Raw genomic sequence first — 18,135 nt, 5'->3', positions numbered from 1 at the left:
AAATGTGTATAAAGAATCTGAAATCCCTAGATTTCCGAAATCGAGGGCAGTTCAGGAAAAACCTTGTTTCCGCCCGGTTTCGAACCGGGGACCTTTCGCGTGTGAGGCGAACGTGATAACCACTACACTACGGAAACCGTTGCCTTGAGCTGGTGCCCTTCCCATGTGGGAAGGAGGAGAGTGCATGTGAGGCCCCGACCTACTTTTGTTCTAGATGCAGCCACCAACTTCTTCAATATTGGTAAATGGTTTCCATAAAATAAGTTACATGTTTATTAACTTCTATTCTGGCTTAAAACAAAGCTTTTCTTGAGTATCAGGCTAAACTTTCAGTCATGTGGTTTTTATCGTTTTGCTGCTACTCTTTCCTGTCATTGGTTTGTGTGTGTGTGTGTGTGTGTGTGTGCCTTAACAACGCACCCCTTTTTACTTTGTTAGTGTGGGTCGTTGGGTAGGGAGACATAAAAAGCGTGACTTTCATGTGCTGTTAGTATAAGTAGGTCTGTCTGTCAATGGGCTGGGTGCCCAGAATAGTGTGGGAGGCAATGAACAGGAAGCCGTCATTCAGGTTCAGACTAAAAGCCTAGAGGACTCCAGTTTAACCTTACTAAACTTAACCTTCCGTCAACCCAAGTAGAGGTGGGAGGTGAACACTGGCTCACTTGATAGCAGTGTGGGGGGAGATGGATCTTTCACGCAAGAGGGCCAGGAGAGTGCCGCTCAAGATAAGTATTTATAATGAATTGGTCAAGGCCAAGCGTGGGCCAGCTGTGAGTACAAAACCCCTGGGATGGACATCTTCCAAAGGAGATTGAAATATGTGCTGAATATCACAGGACAGACTGGGCAGGGCGGGAGGCCAGAGGACGCCTCCTTCATAGTCCAGGCCCACAGTGGGGAGGGTGCACCCCTAAACAAAAGATATTTTACTGTTAAGGGAGTGGCAGCATGTACCATTGCATCGGGGGGACAGGAAACTCATGGCAACTGGAGAAAGTATAAAAGAATAAAATTGCCCACTCTGGAGGAGTGTCAGAAGCTTTATCGGGCCCAGGTAATTAGAGAATGCTAACTTCCTGGGAAGGGCCAGATGACTGAGAAAGCCCCACCTCGACACCTGGGTGCATGCACCGAGACTGAGGCTGGACTGTAGCAGAAGACCCTGGCACAACCCCCCTGCATGAGCACCAAACCCAAGCCACAGGTCTACCCCTGGGGAAAGGCAGCAGGCCACAGAGAGGCCCTCTCTGAAACGCATCCAGGCAGGCGAGGCCTAAGTCCAGGGTAGAGCAAAAACACTAGAAAGCACTCCAGCAAACCAAATCCCACCCTAAACCCAAAGGAAAGCCAGAGGAATTTGAAGGCAGATAGGCATAAAAAAAATCCGTAACAACAATAAGCACAAAAATATTCTGACCCCTGCTTAAAATGTCTCAGCCTCACATGTTAATAGCCTACAAAAAGGGACATGCCCATTTCCGGGCATAAACACTACCTACCTCACCCTCTACAGTCCTACACACTATATCTGATGGCAAACAAAAAGTCATCAGACAAGAAAAAACAATGTATTGTCAAGAGAAATAACAATGGAATGAGATTCAGATGTGCCCCAAATGCTGGAACTATCAGGAAATCTAAAATACCCATGATTAATATTTTAAAGGCTCTAGTGGAAAAGACGGACCACACATGTAAACGTGAGATATTTCAGAACACTGTTGGAAACTAAAAATCAAATTGATATGCTAAAAACTTAAAACACACATACTAACAGAGATTAAAAATGCTTTTAAAGATTTGATTTACTTAATTATTTATTCATTTATTCACTCACTCATTCATTCCTTCATTTAAAGCGAAGGAGAGGGAAGGAGAACGAGAGGCGGTTTCATATGTGTGCCAACAAGGACCTAGGCATGTGCCCTGGCCAGGACTGGAACTAGGGAGCTTTCATTTTGCAGGATGATGCCCAACCAGCTGAGCCACGTCTGTCAAGAATTTCTTTAATACGCTAGTAGACTCCACAGAACTGAGGAAAGAAGTGAGGAACCTGAAAGTAGGTGATTAGATGCTATCCAAGATGAAATGCCAAGAAAAAAAAGAGATGGAAAATAAAAATAGCATTGAAGAGTTATGGATTAATGTCGAATGCTCTAATATATTTATAGTCGGAATCCCAGAAGGTGAAGAAAGAAAAGAACAGAAGAAATTTGAAGATCCAATGAGAAAGCTCACAAAGTAATGAAATACATCAAACCACAGCTCCAAATAGGTCAGAGAACCACAAGCAATACATATAAGAGAGAAGAAAAAACCCTATTTACATCATATTTAAACTGCTGACCCCCCCCCAAAAAAAGAGAGAGTGGTAATATTGAAGGCACCCAAAGACACAATACATGTTACGTATAGCTGGGAAAAAAAGATAAAAAGAACAGAAGACTTCTCATCAGAAGTTAGGTATGCCAGAAGACAATGGAATGACATTTTAAAGTGCTGAGAGACCAAGTTAAAACAAAACAAAACTTTTAACCTGCAAGTCTTTACCAAACAAAAAATATTTTTCAAAAGTGAAGGAAAAAAGATATTTTCAGACAAAAAAAAACACCCACAAACAAACCCTGAAGAGTATATTACTAGTGGATCTGTAAATAGAACATATTATAAGAAGTTCTTTAGGAAGAAGAAATATGAGCCCAGAGAGATACAAAGGAATCCAGAAATGGTTACAATGTAGGTGCAAATAAGAAAACTTCCCAATTTTAATCATACTTAGAATAATTGATTGCATAAAGCAAAAGTAGTAGAAACATGCTGTACAGTAACAGTGTACACATGAAAGCAAAATGTATGACAACAATAAAACAAAATACAGGAGGGAGTAAGCTCACGCTACACAGGAACAGAGTGATATTATTTGAAAGCAGATTGAGTAATTGTAGCTGTGTATAGAGAATCCCAGGGAATTCACTAAAGATTGTTGTAAAAAGACAAATAGTTGAGATAAAATCTGATCCTGCAAAATGCTCATATATTTCAAAGAGAGGAAGAAAGACTTAAGAAACAAAGAGCAAAAGGAAAACAGACAACAACTAAGATCGATTTCAATACAAACGTGTAATTATATTATACATAAGTTACCCAAAGCCAACAATTTTAAACAGGTAGATTGGAAAAACTAAGTTAGTGGTCTAAATTACACACTGGATTGTGTTTTAGGTTTGTCCAGGTAATTATCTTTAGGTAAAGTAATAACTCCTAAAAGGGACCTACCGGGAGTGGGGTTCGAACCCACGCGGATATACATCCATCGGATCTTAAGTCCAACGCCTTAACCACTCGGCCATCCCGGTGGCAAGCCTGGGGCTCCTTCTTAAGTGTTACCAAGTTAGCACTATTCGATTTGCTGGCTCCTGGAAGAGTACGAGGGAGAAACTTGTGAGGCCATTTGACCCTTAAGGAGCGGGAAGTATTCGGCGCCCTGCACCCGCCCCCAACTCCACCCCGCAAGGTGGTCAAAAGAAAGTGAGGCCAACCTGCCCCGGGAAGATGGCTTTTCAGTGATGCCCGCTCTCCACAGCGGCTGGGGCTCTGGGAGGCTGCGCTGCAGGACCCGGCTCACCCCAGGGGCAGGAGAGCTTGCGGGGCTCTCCGTCTTTGAGGGCGGACGTGCTCAGCAAGGAAAGATGAGGACTAACCCCAACAGTAAGAGTACCTGTGGGTGATCGCTGTAGACTTCTTTCAAAATATTCATTTACACCAAAGTCAAGAGGTCTTTGGATGGAAATGAAAATTTCCGTGTTTGTCTTGGAACAGTCGACTCTCCGCTGCCCATCACATTCACGTTAAATCTAACTTCCTACTGTGGAGGGTCTCCCTGAGCCCTGTACCCCCTACATTGTCATTTTACTTGCTGCCAGCGGGACAAATTTCCACGAGAAAAAAGAAGGAAGAAAAGCGAGCTCTGGTTCACACACACCCACTCGGTGGCCGGGTCCAGGTTCACCCGGGGCAGGACTCTGCTCTCCGTTCTTCGGCCCTTCAACCTCCTCCCGTTTAAGTCTCGCTGCTTAAACGTATTTCCCGACCAGGAAGACCCGAGAGGACGCCGCTGGGCTGTACGAAATCCCTGTGACTTCCCTAGCTGTCATCCCAGGCAGCTACAACTTTCCTGTAACTAAGTCACTATGGACCGACATCATTTCGACCAGCTTGGGGACCCCTCCCTCGTGGCGAGTTTGTGGACAGGACACTTCACTCGGCGCTTTTGGGGGGGGGGGGTTGGAAACTAGTGGAAGGCGGGCGGCTTCAGTCCCGGGGAGGACGGCGCCTCGGGATAGGGGAAGTGCGGTGAACCACGGAGGTCACCTTCCAGCTGTGAGACGCCCCGGCACATAAGACACGCGAGTGTACCCGTCCCGGAGCAGCGACCACAGGAGCAGAGAACGCGACAGGAAAGTGTGGCTCACCCGGCTCCTCCCCCCGGCCAGCCTTCTGCCTCTGTCCTCTGAGCCCGGCTCCTTTAGGGTAATTGCAGTCGCCGAGAGAGGGATCAGAGGAGTGAGCGCAGAACGTACCGCGACATTTCTTGAAATGCAGTTTCCCCGGCGCCTGGGCTCTCCGGCCCGGTGCGCGGCGGTCTCCGGGGCGGCGGGAGCAGCGCGGGCCGCGTGCGTGGCTCAGACGTCGTGGAGGCGGGAGCGCGTTCAAAGTTCATTCTAACTTATCCTGAGATGCGGAGATCAGTTGCAGCGCCGTTTCCGTAGTGTAGTGGTTATCACGTTCGCCTAACACGCGAAAGGTCCCCGGTTCGAAACCGGGCGGAAACAGCCCACGGGCCAACCTTTTCATGCTTTTGTTGCAGGAATTTTCTATCTGGATCTCTGTAGGTCTATTTCCACCACATCTGGAATTTTCGCTGTTCATTTACAGCCCTGGACTTTACGTTACAAGGATTGTGTAAGGATTGTATAACAAGATCTCGGCTAGCTGAACAAGCAATCTTCTACCTTGTCCATCCGGGTAGAGCCGATGCCGCCTGGGCGCAGGGCCGGCCTTAGATGGAGGCCGGCCTTAGATGGACCTGACAGAGAGCGAGCAGCCCAGAGACAGGGGTGTGGCTGATGTGTGCAGGGGGGTCAAGAAGCCACTGTAATTGCGCAGGATGGGCCGAGCAGGCAGAGGTAGAGAGAATGAAGGGGGCAGAGCACATGGAGGCTTGTGAGGTCACTGTTTCTGGTCTTTGCTCTGATAAAACGAGACGTTGGATCTTAAGCAGTGAAGAGAATCTACATGATTTAGGGCCCACCACACATAACAAATTATTTCTAGCTGAACTGATGCACAAAAGTCAAAATAAAATTGTCTTTTTATTACCCATTCATGCACTCCCTATATTCCAGTGTCGTATTCCCAACTCCACCATCATCCGTGCTGTGATCATGGCCCATCCTCACCCTCTCCTTAACTTCATTTCTGCTTTTCATCCCACCGCTGAACTGAAAGTTAAGCTCTGAGATAAAATTGGTGTTTTTAATATACATTACTTGGATATTGAGAGAGACAGGGAGGGAGGGAGGGAGGAAGGAAGGAAGGAAGGAAGGAAGGAAGGGCTTTGTTTTTAGACTAAAGTAAAATGCTGCGAACATAAACTAATCACACACTTAGGAAAAGATGGATTGCTCTTTAACCATAACAGGTAGCCACCAGAACTGATCTTAAAACAAGTCCATCTATCATTGATATCGTCTTGTGAACTTATGTTTGGAAGACAATCACTTTCTACCCCAGCCTCATGAAAGACAGCCAGGGAGAGATGGACTCAGTTCAATAAACAGCTTTTGAGTGCCAAACAACATCTTTCCCAAATAACCAGGTTCTGTCAGCCACTAAGTCCATGAAAGTCCTGAATTCCAGTACCTCCGGCCCCCGGCCCCCAAACATCAGCCACCGGCTCTCTGGAAGGAACTGTGTTTTACTGACATTGCTCTCTCTTTAAATGAGCTTCGGCTTTAACTTCACCACCCTTTGAAAATGCCCCTTTGCCAAATCTGAAACGTCTAACTGTCGTTTTTGCTGGGATTATATTTGTCACTAATTCTTCACTTCTGAAATTCTTGTATATTCTATACAGTAATGTGGCCTTTACAAGCACATCGTTTTGTCATAAATGCTGAATTTGGTAGGCTTTGGTTCCTTTATATAGGTGTATTAACCAGATTCACAAACAAAATTCCAACTTTTGAAAACACACTCTGACTTGCTCTACAAATACTGTATCGACGAATGCCCCGTTTGTTTAGAACTGTCCTTGGTGCTGAAGATCCAGACGAAGAAAAAAAATCTGTCCCGGTGTACAGAAATTCTGGTGGAGGCCTGCCGATCATTTAATTTTTTTTTTTTAAGAAAGGAAGAAAAGGAAAATATGAATTGTGTCTGACCGTGATTCTTTTAACAACGAGAAGTATCGATTTCAACAGTGCAGAGGAGGAGGAAACCAGGGAGATGAGGAACTAATAGGAAACCGTGGTGCTCACCTGATCAGTGGCCACTGGACACACACCTCACCTCCGGGGCCACCCCTACTCTCTCACCCTCATTCTCTTTACTAAACTTTCTATTTGAAGGCTTTATGCCATTATATCACAAGTTGGGTTTTTGTTTTGGGTTTTTTTCCCCCTTCTTTTGAAGAGAGGGACAAAAAAGGAAAGTGTCACTGCCGAGGATTAAGAAATGGAGTCAACATTTAAACCCCATTTTACATCAGAGAGGCTATTTTCCATGCGTGGAGTAACTGCAGCAAAGTTAAATACTTTAAGGGAGGAAACCCTGGCATCGAACCCGTGATCCCAGCATTTTCACCACCACACTCCTACCCAACTGAGCTAACCGGCCAGCTACTGGATGTTCTGTTAACTTAAGGGAACAAAAAGTTCGCTGACATTCCTGTGTGTTCAGAACTAAGAACATCTTTCTTCTCTTCAAAGGAGACTTTCTCATTTAGGCCATTTTAATGATGACTAGGAGTGGGGGAGAGGACTGTTGCATGATGACGGGAGACTGAGGGACCGAGGAAGAGGTGTCACGGGACAAGAAGAGGAGAAAATCAGCAGCAGAGACAAGAAATTGGATATCCAGGTGCCACATCATCAGTCCTTTAGACACAGACTCTGGCGTCCCTGCCCCGCGTTGATAGCTCCTACAGACGCTTGACCTGTCCTGGGACAAGCGTCTGAGAGAAAAAGGAAACAAAACCACACACACACACACACACACACACACACACGAGTTCCTGAGGAAAGGTTATAAATTGAAAGGCCAGCCCTGGGGACGTGATGAAAACCCCTAGGGCCCTCTCGCGGAGCACTGGGCAGCATGGCTGTGGGCCCTGCCCTGTGGCTGGGCCCTCTGCTCCTGGTTTCCCTCTGGGGGTCCTCGGCTCCAGGTAGGAGGAGCTTGATCAGGCAGGGAGTCCTAAGGTGGCCCAGCTTGACTCTGTCCCCTCCGCGTCCCACAGCTTCTCTTCTTCGGCGCCTTGGTGCACACGTTCGGCGAGTTCAGGAGAGCTCTGTCCTGAGCCTAAGCCTGGACCCGGGGACCACGAACCTCCCTAAAGAGGGGTGGCTGGAGCAGCCACTGGACCCCTTCAACACGTCGGACAGGCGATCCTTCTTACAGGTGAGGCCAGGCAAGGGGGAATCCACTGCCCTCTCCTTTCCTCTCCACTATGCCCCTCAGACTCTGTTCTTCCCTGTCTTCACACGTCTCCCCACGTCTCTGCTCCTCAGTCTCACCCAGTGTTTCTGTCAGTATCCTTTATGGCCTTAGTCCAGCCACCTGTGTCTTAGATGTGCCCGATGCCCCCATCCCCCCAATTCTTTCCTCAATCTCCTACTTTTTCTGTCCCTCCAGTCCTGTCCTTCAATGCTCATTCTCTCTCTTTACTGCCCCTCAGCCCCCCCTTCACCCTGTCCTTCAGATTAAACATTAAACCCAGCACCAGGTCTCAACATGCAGCAGAGGCTTGGAACCAGCCCTGGCTCACAAGAGGCACTCGAAGATATCTACTGAATAAATGGACAGACTTCCCATTTTTCACACCTACTCTGTACAGTCTCCAAAGGTCATCTCACCTAGGTGCTATTCCTTAATCCACCTGCACTCGTTACTTATCCTACAATTATTACTTCAATACATGACAGGTGCCTACCATGTGCTTGCCACTACCCTTGACCCTGGGCATATAAGAGAGAAAAAAGTTGACCAAAACATCTGCTCTTGTAGATCTTACATTCTAGATGTAAGACAAACAGGATGGAAGTGAACACATAAATAAACAAGCCTGTTTCAGATACTAAGTACATAAAGAAAGGCCTAGTAAGTGAGAGAGACTGGGACTAACAGGAAATAAAGAAAAAGTCAGAACATTCACAGTTCTGTTTCTTCTTCCTCATCCCACCTCCTAGCGGTACTGGATTAATGACCAGCACTGGGCCAGCCAGAACGGACCCATATTCCTGCATCTTGGGGGTGAGGGCGGCCTTGGGCCGGGCTCAGTGATAAGAGGTAAGGAGCTAGGGTGGGAAAGACATAGCTAGGAAGCTGGTGGAGGCCAGGAAGGGCAGCTGCATACTGCAGTTCCTCAACACCTGAGGGCTGCAAGGGTTCACACCCATTGCACACCCCCTTCCATACTCTTCACAGGGCACCCTGCAGCCCTGGCCCCAGCCTTCGGGGCCCTGGTGATAGGCCTGGAACACAGATTTTATGGTCTGAGTGTACCTGCTGGGGGCCTGAACATGGCCCAACTCCGATTCTTGTCCAGCCGCCACGCGTAAGTGGGATGTGGGCCTGGGGATATCTTGTGTCTGCCCTCTGATGCTCAAAGTTCACCTTGTGTCTGTGGCTCATGTTTTCCTGTGTTTCAGTGACTCATTCTTTCTCTCCATTTCTGGGTCTCTGTCCCTATCTCTTTCTTTCTCCTACACTGTATTCTTCTCTCATTCTGTCTCACTGTGGCTACTGGTCCAGACCACCAAGTTTCTACCTGGAAGACATAGCCTCCTCACTGGTCTCCATTTCTTCCCTTGACCCCTGCAGTCTGTTCTCCAGATGAAGCCAGAGTGGTCAGTAGAGCACAAAACAGACCACCACCCTCCCTATTTCAACTCCCCCCATCTCTCATCTCACAGTGAGGTCAAATCTTCACAGTGGCCACTAGGCTTCGTGGCACTGGCTCTCAGTTAACTCTCTGACCTCCTCTTTCTCCCTGGGCTCCAGCTGCGCTGCCGCCCTCGCTTCTGCAAGGCGTGGGCTCCCCGCCTCATCTCCTCAGGGCATCCTACTCCTATTAACAACCCCACCGCTCTCCTCTCACCTGCTCCATGGTTCTCCCCACACTTGTCTGTCTCCTGCTTCCTGTCTGTGTCTGTCTAACACGTTGTCCTTTTCTGTCTCACGCTCGTCTCCATCTCTGCATCTCTTTGCCTCTATGTTATTCCCTGTCCCCAGTCTTTTCACAAGGTATATCGGTGTCTTTTTAAAATTGTAAGTGCAAACCGTTTCAGAAAGGTTGGGAAGAAAGAACGCCCAAGACAGAAAAGAAGATGTTAGACAGGTCCCGACATCTTTTCCTGTCTCTCCCTCCCCCCGGTACTCTAACCTATCCAGCTCTGGGCCCCTTCTCCCCGAGAGGAGCTCTCCTCGACTGCCCCCGCCCTCCTGTGTTTGTTGGGTTTCCGCCTAACCTGCTTTGAGACTTTTTCCCTCTCCCCCGTAATCTGGAAGGAAAAAAGGGGTGTCCCCGGGCCCAGCCACGGTCGGAAATGACTGTGTGGGGGAAGTCCTCCGAAACACCCCCTGAGAAAGCAGCCCTGGCTTCTGGGCAGATGCCCCCACCCTGGCCTGCACAGAGCGGGGAATTCTCGGGGACTGCGGGGGTGACCGACAGGCCTCCCCTCCCCCCAGGCTGGCCGACGTGGTCTCCGCCCGCCTCGCGCTCTCCCGCCTCCTCAACGTCTCCGCCTCCAGCCCCTGGGTCTGCTTCGGAGGCTCCTACGCCGGCTCCCTGGCCGCCTGGGCGCGGCTGAAGGTCCCTGGACTCCCCTGGGCGGACCCCGGGGTGGGGTGGGCTCGGGTGAAAGGACCACCCTCCCGGAAGCGCTTTCCAGAGCGGCCTTCACGCGGGTCCGGGGCACGGCGGGCGGGGCGGGTCCGGCCCTCAGCCCGCCTCACCACTTCTCTCCCCCAGTTCCCGCATCTCCTCTTCGCCGCGGTCGCCTCCTCGGCCCCGGTGCGGGCCGTGCTGGATTTCTCCGCGTACAACGAGGTGCGGACGGGCGCGGGCGGGCGCGGGCGGAGCGGGGTCTCGGCGGCCAGGTCCCTGAGGCGCCTCTCCTCCCGCGGTGCGACCACAGGTGGTGTCCAGGAGCCTCACGAGCTCGGCGATCGGCGGGTCCCCGGAAGTAGGAGCGTCCCAGCCCGAGGGGGAGGGGGAGGGGGAGGGGCGGGAGGAGGCCTTCAAGTTGGGGCCAGAGAAGGGGCGCGGCCGCCCGGGGGCGGGGTCTGGGGAGGACGGAACTCGGAGAGAGGGACGGATCGTAGCGGAACGCGGGGGCTGAGCGGGAGTGCGGTCACCCGAAGGGAGGAGCTTCAGCTGGGCGGAGTGAGAAGGGGCGGGGCCCGAAGAGAGACGACCCTATCAGCACGCGAGGCTCAGTGTGGGGCGGGGCCTGAGGGACGATTCCCCCCCGCCCCCAGGAGGCGCCGTTCAGTGCCGGCCTCAGACCACAGAGTTCTAGTCCCGAGGGAGGGTCGGACGCTGGGGAGTCAGACTCTAGGAGGGTGATCCTGGAAGACAGGCGGGGCACAGGCCCAGGTCTCCGCCGATACTGCCTCTTCTCCCCGCAGTGCCACGCGGCGGTATCCACCGCCTTCGCGGAGGTGGGGCGCCGGCTGCGCGTGGGAGGGGCGGCCCGGAAGGCGCTGAGGGCGGAGCTGGGAGCTTGCGCGTCCCTGGACCGCGAGGAAGACCGGGAGGAACTGCTGGAGGCTCTACAGGCTTTGGTGGGAGGTGCAGTGCAGTATGACGGGCAGACGGGGGCGCCGCTGAGCGTGCGACAGCTCTGTGGATTCCTCCTCGAGGGCAAGGGCAATGGCAGCCACCTGGCGCCGTACCGCGGGCTGCGTCGGGCCGTGCAGGTGAGCCACCCTAAGCACGGCGAGAGAGTCTGCCCACCAGGGCCGCAGCTCCACCTCCACTGTGCAATCTTGGGCAGCTGTGAACCTTTCTGAGACTTACTTTCCTCATTTGTCACTTGCCTAAGGTCTTACAGGTAATAAAGTCCCAGTCGTCTACCACCTTAACCTTTAATACACTGGGACCTAGGCCCCTACCCCTCTGATCACAGACTCCCAGGACAACTCAGGAACTCTTCTGACATCTGATCTTTGACTTGTAGGTTGTCCTACACAGCCTGGGCCAGAGGTGTTTAAGCTTTTCTCGAGCAGAGACATTGGCCCAGCTGAAGGTCACAGAACCCCGAGTGTCTGGCGTGGGTGACCGGCAGTGGTTGTACCAGACATGCACTGAGTTTGGCTTCTGTGAGTGCCTGGTTTACTCTCACCTCTGATAACCACCCCGCGCCCCCCCCCCCCAAATGCCTATTGAAGTGATAGGGGATAGGCAACAAGCATTTATTTGAGATCAATAGGAATACCTGAGTGAGAAGCATTCATGCAGAAACCTAAATAGCTTTAAAATTAGCAAACAGAGACAATAGGTATTGGTGAGAAAGGGAGGGAAAATTACATCAAGAGAAGGAAGGCATTTACTTCTATTGGTGCAGATAAGCTAACACAGTGAATTAACATTATACAGAATGTTTTATTTCTCAGTCCAATAGCCATCAGTCTGGTAGTCATAATTTCTGCATTCTTGTTATCTTTGCAAACAGTTCTTTTAGGCACGATGTTGCTTTAGACCCAGGCCAAAGGTTGTTTTCCTCTGTTTTAATATCCAGAGGTTTGAGGTATAAGACATGCAAGGCAGTTCCTCTGTCATGAAAGCTCTGTCTCCATTTTAAAGAGGCTGTTTATATTATTATATATTTTTATGCTTCTCCTTTTTTCAAATCCTCAAGGATATATTTATATATATAAATCATATATATATGATATATGTATATATGATTTTAGTGAGAGGAAAGGAGAGAGAGAAATATTGATTGGTTGTCTCCCATGTGCATCCTGACCCAGGCTTGAACCTGCAATTTTTGGTGTGCAGGACAACGCTCCAACCAAAGCTAGATGACAACTGAGCCATCTAGCTGGGGCACATTTTCCCTATTTCATCAAGATCTTTCTTCAAAAACATTGCTGATCAATTATTGGAAAGCAGCACAGATCAGTTATTAAATCATCATTGGTTCTTAATTGTCAAGTGGCTCATTTTGTGTATATTATGTCATTGTCAGTCTCTTGTCACCAGGAAGGCTCATTCATCATATGTCATGTCCCATGTAGGGGAGAAAGTGGTTTTTTAGGAGTCTGAGCCCACATTTGAGCAACAAGAGTGCCAGAACAGAGGAAGGCTTTACTGTTACGTTTCTTTAAGGGCATAGAAGCATCTTCTGTAGTTTCTGGAGGTTTCTTCCATGAGAATTCTATAGGCTTTGGTGATGATTTCAAAACATCAAGCAATCATTGTCAGAGTATTGCCAGAGTGGTGTCTTTATAACACCAAGCTGTGTAAAACACAAAGACTTATAACAGCAAAACTTTCTATAATAACAAACAAAATGTTAAGTCCCATTTGAAGAATAATTCTAAACCAGGATCAATACCTGGGGGCAGTCAGCTGAAGATATAGGAGGACCATGCAGTGTCAGTGGGAACTGTATCTAATCATTGGGCTTGTGCTTGGATTGTATCTAGTTCTGTCTCTGTTTTGCCAGGTACATCAAGAGGTATTTACAATAGAGCAAACCCAATCTTGTTCAGCTAGGACATGGTTAAGAGCAGTGTTATTGTCTAATACAACTCATGTAAGGAAATTGAAAGATTTTCTGGTTGGCTATTACTGTGGCAGTCACTGCAATACCTGCCCAAGAGAAAATTCTGGTACCTTTACTAGAGCTGATATTGCCAGGTGTTGAACAGTCTTGACTATGTGTGTGATCAGCTGCATGTTTTGACCTGGAAAATAGGTTTAAGAATGACGTCTCATGTTGAATTACCTTTCTAGTCAGAAATCAGAGGGAAAAGGAAGCAATAACTATTATAGTAAATGCTTGATCCCCATATTTTAGGAAGGTATAGATTTCACAGGCCAGGCCTGGAATCTTGGGTGAGTTGTCCACAGCAGGTGTTGCCTGCTTCGTTTCCTAGTAATCCTAAGTTTAAACTCTCTGTTTGAACAGTCCAGTTAGGTGCAAGAAACTTTCTTTAAATTGGAAACACGAATCTAAGAATTAACATCTTTAAATATGGTTACATGAGTATTAGTTAAGAGTACTTGAAATTCCAGACGGACTAGGTAGGAAGGAAAAAAATTGTTTTAATTCTGCTTGCAAAGTTGTAACTTACCAAATTGTTGTAGGTCATAGATAGTTTAGGATAAAAAATTCTAATATCTGAAAAACAAAGATCAAAATCTAGTAATATTTCATATAAAAATCATAGTCATCCTTGTCAGTTCATTTAGCCCCATGTTATTAATTTTGTTGATGTTGATATTTTTGGTAGTAGTTTTCTGATCATTTTTTAGAGTTCTATAAATCTTTATGCAGTTCAGTGTTATGTTTTTAAAGTTGTCTCTTTGAAGATGAAACATATTCATAGGAACATTTTTTTCCAAAGCATCAGCGTAAAACAGTAACTGTCTCTAATGATAACACTTTAAAATGGCCATGGTTGAAGACTGGTGAGGGCTCACATACATACATACATACATACATACAAGTGATGCAACTGACTTAGTTACTCTCCCAATCTTAGCATGACCATACATAAAATTATTTTTATAGATTCCTCCACAAACTTTCTGCAGCTTCCATAAACCTTCTGCAACTTATATATACCTTTCAGTTTTTGTCTTTTTCATATTTTTTATCATTTTACCTTTAGACAAAATTACTTTGCTTTTTCCTTCTTACAAAAAAAAGGTCTTTATATCCTTCCTTATCCAAAAAACATTCTATTTTCTTTCCCCTCAACCAGATGCATCTCCATGCTTCATGTGTACTTCCAGTGCGAGCATATACCCTATTTTTCACATGCAGTTATTTTGTTTATTCTTATTTCTGTCCCGTCACAGCCCCATCATTCTGGGACATCACAATCTGGGGTGTGGGGTTGTCTCTGGCAGGTCTGTGAACTCACTGGTTCCCTCCCTCATTGGGGAGAGCTCTGTAAATGATTATTGAAGGAGACTAGAGAGTTGGATTCATACCCCACACTTACAGATGTCTCCCTCTACAGATGTCACCTGTCAGGGCCCTAGATGTCCTTTCTCCCAGCTCCCAGCACTGCCCTCCCAGCTAGAGCTGTGTGAGAAGGTGTTCGGGCTTTCAACCTCATCTATAGTCCAAGCCGTGACCCAGACCAACTCCTACTACGGTGGCCAGACGCCAGGGGCCACCCAGGTGTTGTTCGTTAATGGTGAGCATGCCATCAAAACCTGACCCTGAAGTCTCCCCCTTGCCCCAACTCAGCACAATATTGTCTTTCTTTTTTTTTTGCCAGGGGATGCAGACCCCTGGCATGTGCTCAGTGTAACACAGGCCTTGGGACCCTCAGTGTCAGCCCTCCTTATCCCTAGTGCCTCTCACTGCTTGGACATGGCACCTGAGAGGCCCTCAGACACCCCTAGCCTCCGCCAAGGACGCCAGGTAAGGAAGAGAAAGTTCTGGGTGATCTACATTTGTATTTGTATTTGCATACAATTTACATGTTCCTGCCCTCACTGGTTCTAGGATCTGACTTTCAAAATTCTCCACACCTCTCCACAGAGCATCTTACAGCAGCTGCAGACCTGGCTCAAGCTGGCCAAAAAGAGCCCTCGTAGGGGTGGGCTCTGAGCCCCACACCCTCACCACTCCTTGCATGGCCCTCTTGGGCCAGGACATATTTGTTCACTGGACAGAAGAAGGCAGCTGGTTTAGAAAGAGGAAATTCCCAGGAATTGGGTTTCAGCCCCTGTTCTGCATAGAACTGACTTGTGTCTGCAACCATCCTCACTCCCAACTAAGCCTGCTCTATTTCAGATAGCATTCTGTAAATATAAGTGGATGACTATTCCCATTGTGAATATTGGTATTTTAAAGTCAAATGTCAGGGAAATGTCACTCTATATGCTGGTGCCCTCCCTCTGCTAATTGGCTCAAATTCTGCTCAGCTCCCTGGCTGGCTGCCTTGTGCATGTCTCTCTCTGGACCTCAGCCTCTGCCCTGTCTGCTTCTCACCGTTTTCCCACTGTGCGCCTCTTCCTTAGTCTTTATTTGTCTCAGTCTCCTCCTGTTGCCCAAACACCTTCATTTCTCTGTGTGTTTCAGTCTGTTTCACTGTTTATTTCTCTCTGTGCCTCTCTTAATGTTTCTCTGTTGCCCTCCTCTTTCTCCTGCTCTGCCCTTGGTTGTTTCCATTACTCAGTTTCTACTTCTCATTTTGGTCTCTGTGTCACATTCTTTCTGTATCTCTGCCTCTGATTCCCTCCCTCAGACGTTCCCTGTACTCCTTCACTGCCTTTTAAATCTTTCTGCCTTCTGAGGATCTCTCTGTTTCTGTCTTATACTCATCCTCACTGCCTCTATTGCTCTTCCCATCACTTAATATTTGTCCTTCTCTGTCTGTCTCTCTTTTAGTCTTACTTCTAAATGTGTCACTCACCAACTTTTCCCAAAATCAAATGTCACTCTCTGACTCTTCCAGCTTCTAACCCTAGGGATTTAGGGCTCTGGTGAAGCCTTCCAGATGGGGATACCTCAGGGTTCTGCGAGGATGGGCCTTAGCCCAAGGGTCCTCTTAGCTGGGCTCAGTTGGGCCACGTGGGCACCAGTTCCCCACCATGAGCAACAGCCAACAGGTCACAAGGTAGAGCTGGGAAGTAGGGCCGACGGAACGGCAAGTCAGGATCATGGAGCTGGCGAGAGAAGCCCTGATATCCGCTCTCCTGCGAGGAAGTCATTCTCTGCCTTTCGTGACTCCAAACCCTGAGGAGCAACTATTTTTTATTTTGGAGCCGAGTCTCAGTGCCTCCATTTATGCATTCACCATGCCCATGTAGTCGGACACACCGTGGGTCCTTGGCACCTGCTGAGGAATGAAAGGATGAGGTCTCATCTCAACTCTGGACTTACCCTGATCTCCGTCTTGCTTGCTGGGTGTATTTTCTCTTGATGACTTTTGCAAACTTCTTTTCCACTTAATATCTGATGGGTGTGTTTGGTGTGGCTGCTTCCTCTTGTCAAGCATTCTCAGAACTTCAGTGCTTGGGGAAAAATTTAACCTCACATCCATCTCACACCAAACCCCCAAACTGATACAAAATGGATCATAGATCTAAATCAAGAAAAAAAATAGAAAACTTCTTTATGACCTAGCAGTAGACAAATATTTCTTAGGGAAAAATAGCATAAAATACATTAAAAGTGACAAACTGAACATTATCAAAAAGCCTGCTCATTAAAAGATATCACTAAGAAATGGAAAGACAAGCAGAATACTGAGGGAAAACATGCGTAATACATATATCTGATGACAGGCTTGGTCCAGATTATTTAAAGAAGTGCCAGAAACCAATAAAAAGGCACCCATAGACACAGACAACCACGTGGTGATGACCAGAAGGAAGCTGGGGTGAAGGCTGGGTGGAAGTGGGCAGGGGGGCCGGGGAAGGGACAAGGACGCCTGTGATAAAGTCAATGACGAATAGTTCTTTTAGAAGACAAGTGAGTAATGAATGGGCAAAGCACTTGCATAAGTACTTCAATTTAAAAAGCACACATATGGCCAATAATCACATGAAAAAAATGCCCAACCTATTTAACCAGTGGAGAGAGGTGAATTAAAACCACAATGAGGCTTCCAGTCAAGATGGCAACATAGGCAGACATGGCTCACCTCTGCATACAACCACATCAAAATTACAACTAAAATATAGAACAGCTATCACTCCAGAACATCAAAAACCAAGTGGAGTGGAAGTCTGACAACTACAGAATTGAAGAAACAACAACATCCATCCAGACTGGTAGGAGGGGTGCAGACACAGAATGGACTGGCCCCACACCCACCTGGATAAAAATTGGGGAGGGATATCTCAGGAGTGAGGAGTCGCAGACCCACACCAGGCCTGTCAGCCCAGGATTGTAATGCCAGGAAGACAAAGTCCCCACAAATTCTGGCTGCAAAAAAAACAGGATTGGGTTGGTGGAGGAGGCTGCTGTAGCCCTAAACAGTTTCTCTTGGGGAACCCACACATGGACTCACTACTCAGACTTGCTCCCTCTGAGCTCCAGCACCAGGGTGGCAGCTTGAGGTGAACCAGGGGTATACAGGGAGAGACTGAAGTGTTTGGCATTGGGATGGGCAGAGGACATTCTCCCTTTGCTGAGCCCTCTCCCCACAGAACTGGTAGGCTGGTACCATATCTGAGACTCCATCAACCTGGCTAACACTGTGTGACCCACCTTGGAGATCCACAGGAGCTCTACTCCACTCGATTTATGGGCCCATCCAAGCTGCTTTTTCATAAGAATGGCTGATCTTTGCCCCTAAATCCTATAAAAATTTGACAGATGGCTTCAGTGAACCCTTGTGGCAACCAGATTAGCATCATGGCTTGGCTTCATCTGGGAATCTCCAAGCCCAGCACAAGTAGCAGCCATCTCAGATTGCTTTATATCTCAGGCAGGGTGCCCTCAGCAAAACACAGGTGAGTTCTGACCTTGGTTTGTATCACCTGGGAAACCCCAAGGCCAATGCATCCAGTGGACACCTACAGACCACGTCGGAGAACCACCACCCTGCCCCTGCACAGCTGATCCTCCACGATGGTGGAGGTTGGCAGTCAGTGTTCATAGCCAGTCCTTGCAGCTGACTGGCCTGGGTAAATCCCTTCCATTGATCTGCCAA

At 48.1% G+C, this 18,135-nt stretch overlaps 1 protein-coding gene and 3 non-coding genes across 4 annotated transcripts; 2 read left to right on the top strand and 2 right to left on the bottom strand.

The window, feature by feature from the left end:
• Positions 1 to 64: 64 nt before the first annotated feature.
• On the bottom strand, positions 65 to 137 carry TRNAV-CAC (transfer RNA valine (anticodon CAC)). The gene has a single exon. It is a non-coding gene; the product is annotated as a tRNA-Val (tRNA).
• A 3,136-nt stretch (positions 138 to 3,273) lies between these two features.
• TRNAL-UAA (transfer RNA leucine (anticodon UAA)) lies at positions 3,274 to 3,356 on the bottom strand. Its single transcript has one exon. It is a non-coding gene; the product is annotated as a tRNA-Leu (tRNA).
• Positions 3,357 to 4,759: 1,403 nt separating this feature from the next.
• On the top strand, positions 4,760 to 4,832 carry TRNAV-AAC (transfer RNA valine (anticodon AAC)). Its single transcript has one exon. It is a non-coding gene; the product is annotated as a tRNA-Val (tRNA).
• Positions 4,833 to 7,377: 2,545 nt separating this feature from the next.
• Positions 7,378 to 17,224, top strand: PRSS16 (serine protease 16). Its single transcript, XM_037033108.1, has 12 exons — positions 7,378 to 7,447; positions 7,520 to 7,680; positions 8,469 to 8,568; positions 8,707 to 8,836; positions 9,970 to 10,093; positions 10,253 to 10,330; positions 10,419 to 10,466; positions 10,912 to 11,202; positions 11,463 to 11,604; positions 14,482 to 14,661; positions 14,746 to 14,891; positions 15,012 to 17,224. The coding sequence occupies exons 1-12, from the start codon at positions 7,378 to 7,380 to the stop codon at positions 15,078 to 15,080; spliced, it is 1,539 nt and encodes a 512-aa protein (XP_036889003.1). The 3' UTR covers positions 15,081 to 17,224.
• Positions 17,225 to 18,135: the final 911 nt, after the last annotated feature.

Source organism: Sturnira hondurensis, unplaced genomic scaffold (genome assembly GCF_014824575.4).
Source record: "Sturnira hondurensis isolate 20B ecotype Veracruz unplaced genomic scaffold, ASM1482457v3 Scaffold0021593, whole genome shotgun sequence".
Taxonomy (NCBI): Eukaryota; Metazoa; Chordata; class Mammalia; order Chiroptera; family Phyllostomidae; genus Sturnira; species Sturnira hondurensis.
Note: the sequence above shows the minus strand (reverse complement) of the source record. Positions and strands in the feature narration are given on the sequence as shown.

Coding starts and splice junctions, on each gene's coding strand:
- PRSS16 (XM_037033108.1), top strand. CDS start 7,378: ATGGCTGTGGGCCCTGCCCTGTGGCTGGGCCCTCTGCTCCTGGTTTCC. Junction 8,569..8,706: donor GCCGGGCTCAGTGATAAGAG/GTAAGGAGCTAG, acceptor TACTCTTCACAG/GGCACCCTGCAGCCCTGGCC. Junction 8,837..9,969: donor TTCTTGTCCAGCCGCCACGC/GTAAGTGGGATG, acceptor CCCTCCCCCCAG/GCTGGCCGACGTGGTCTCCG.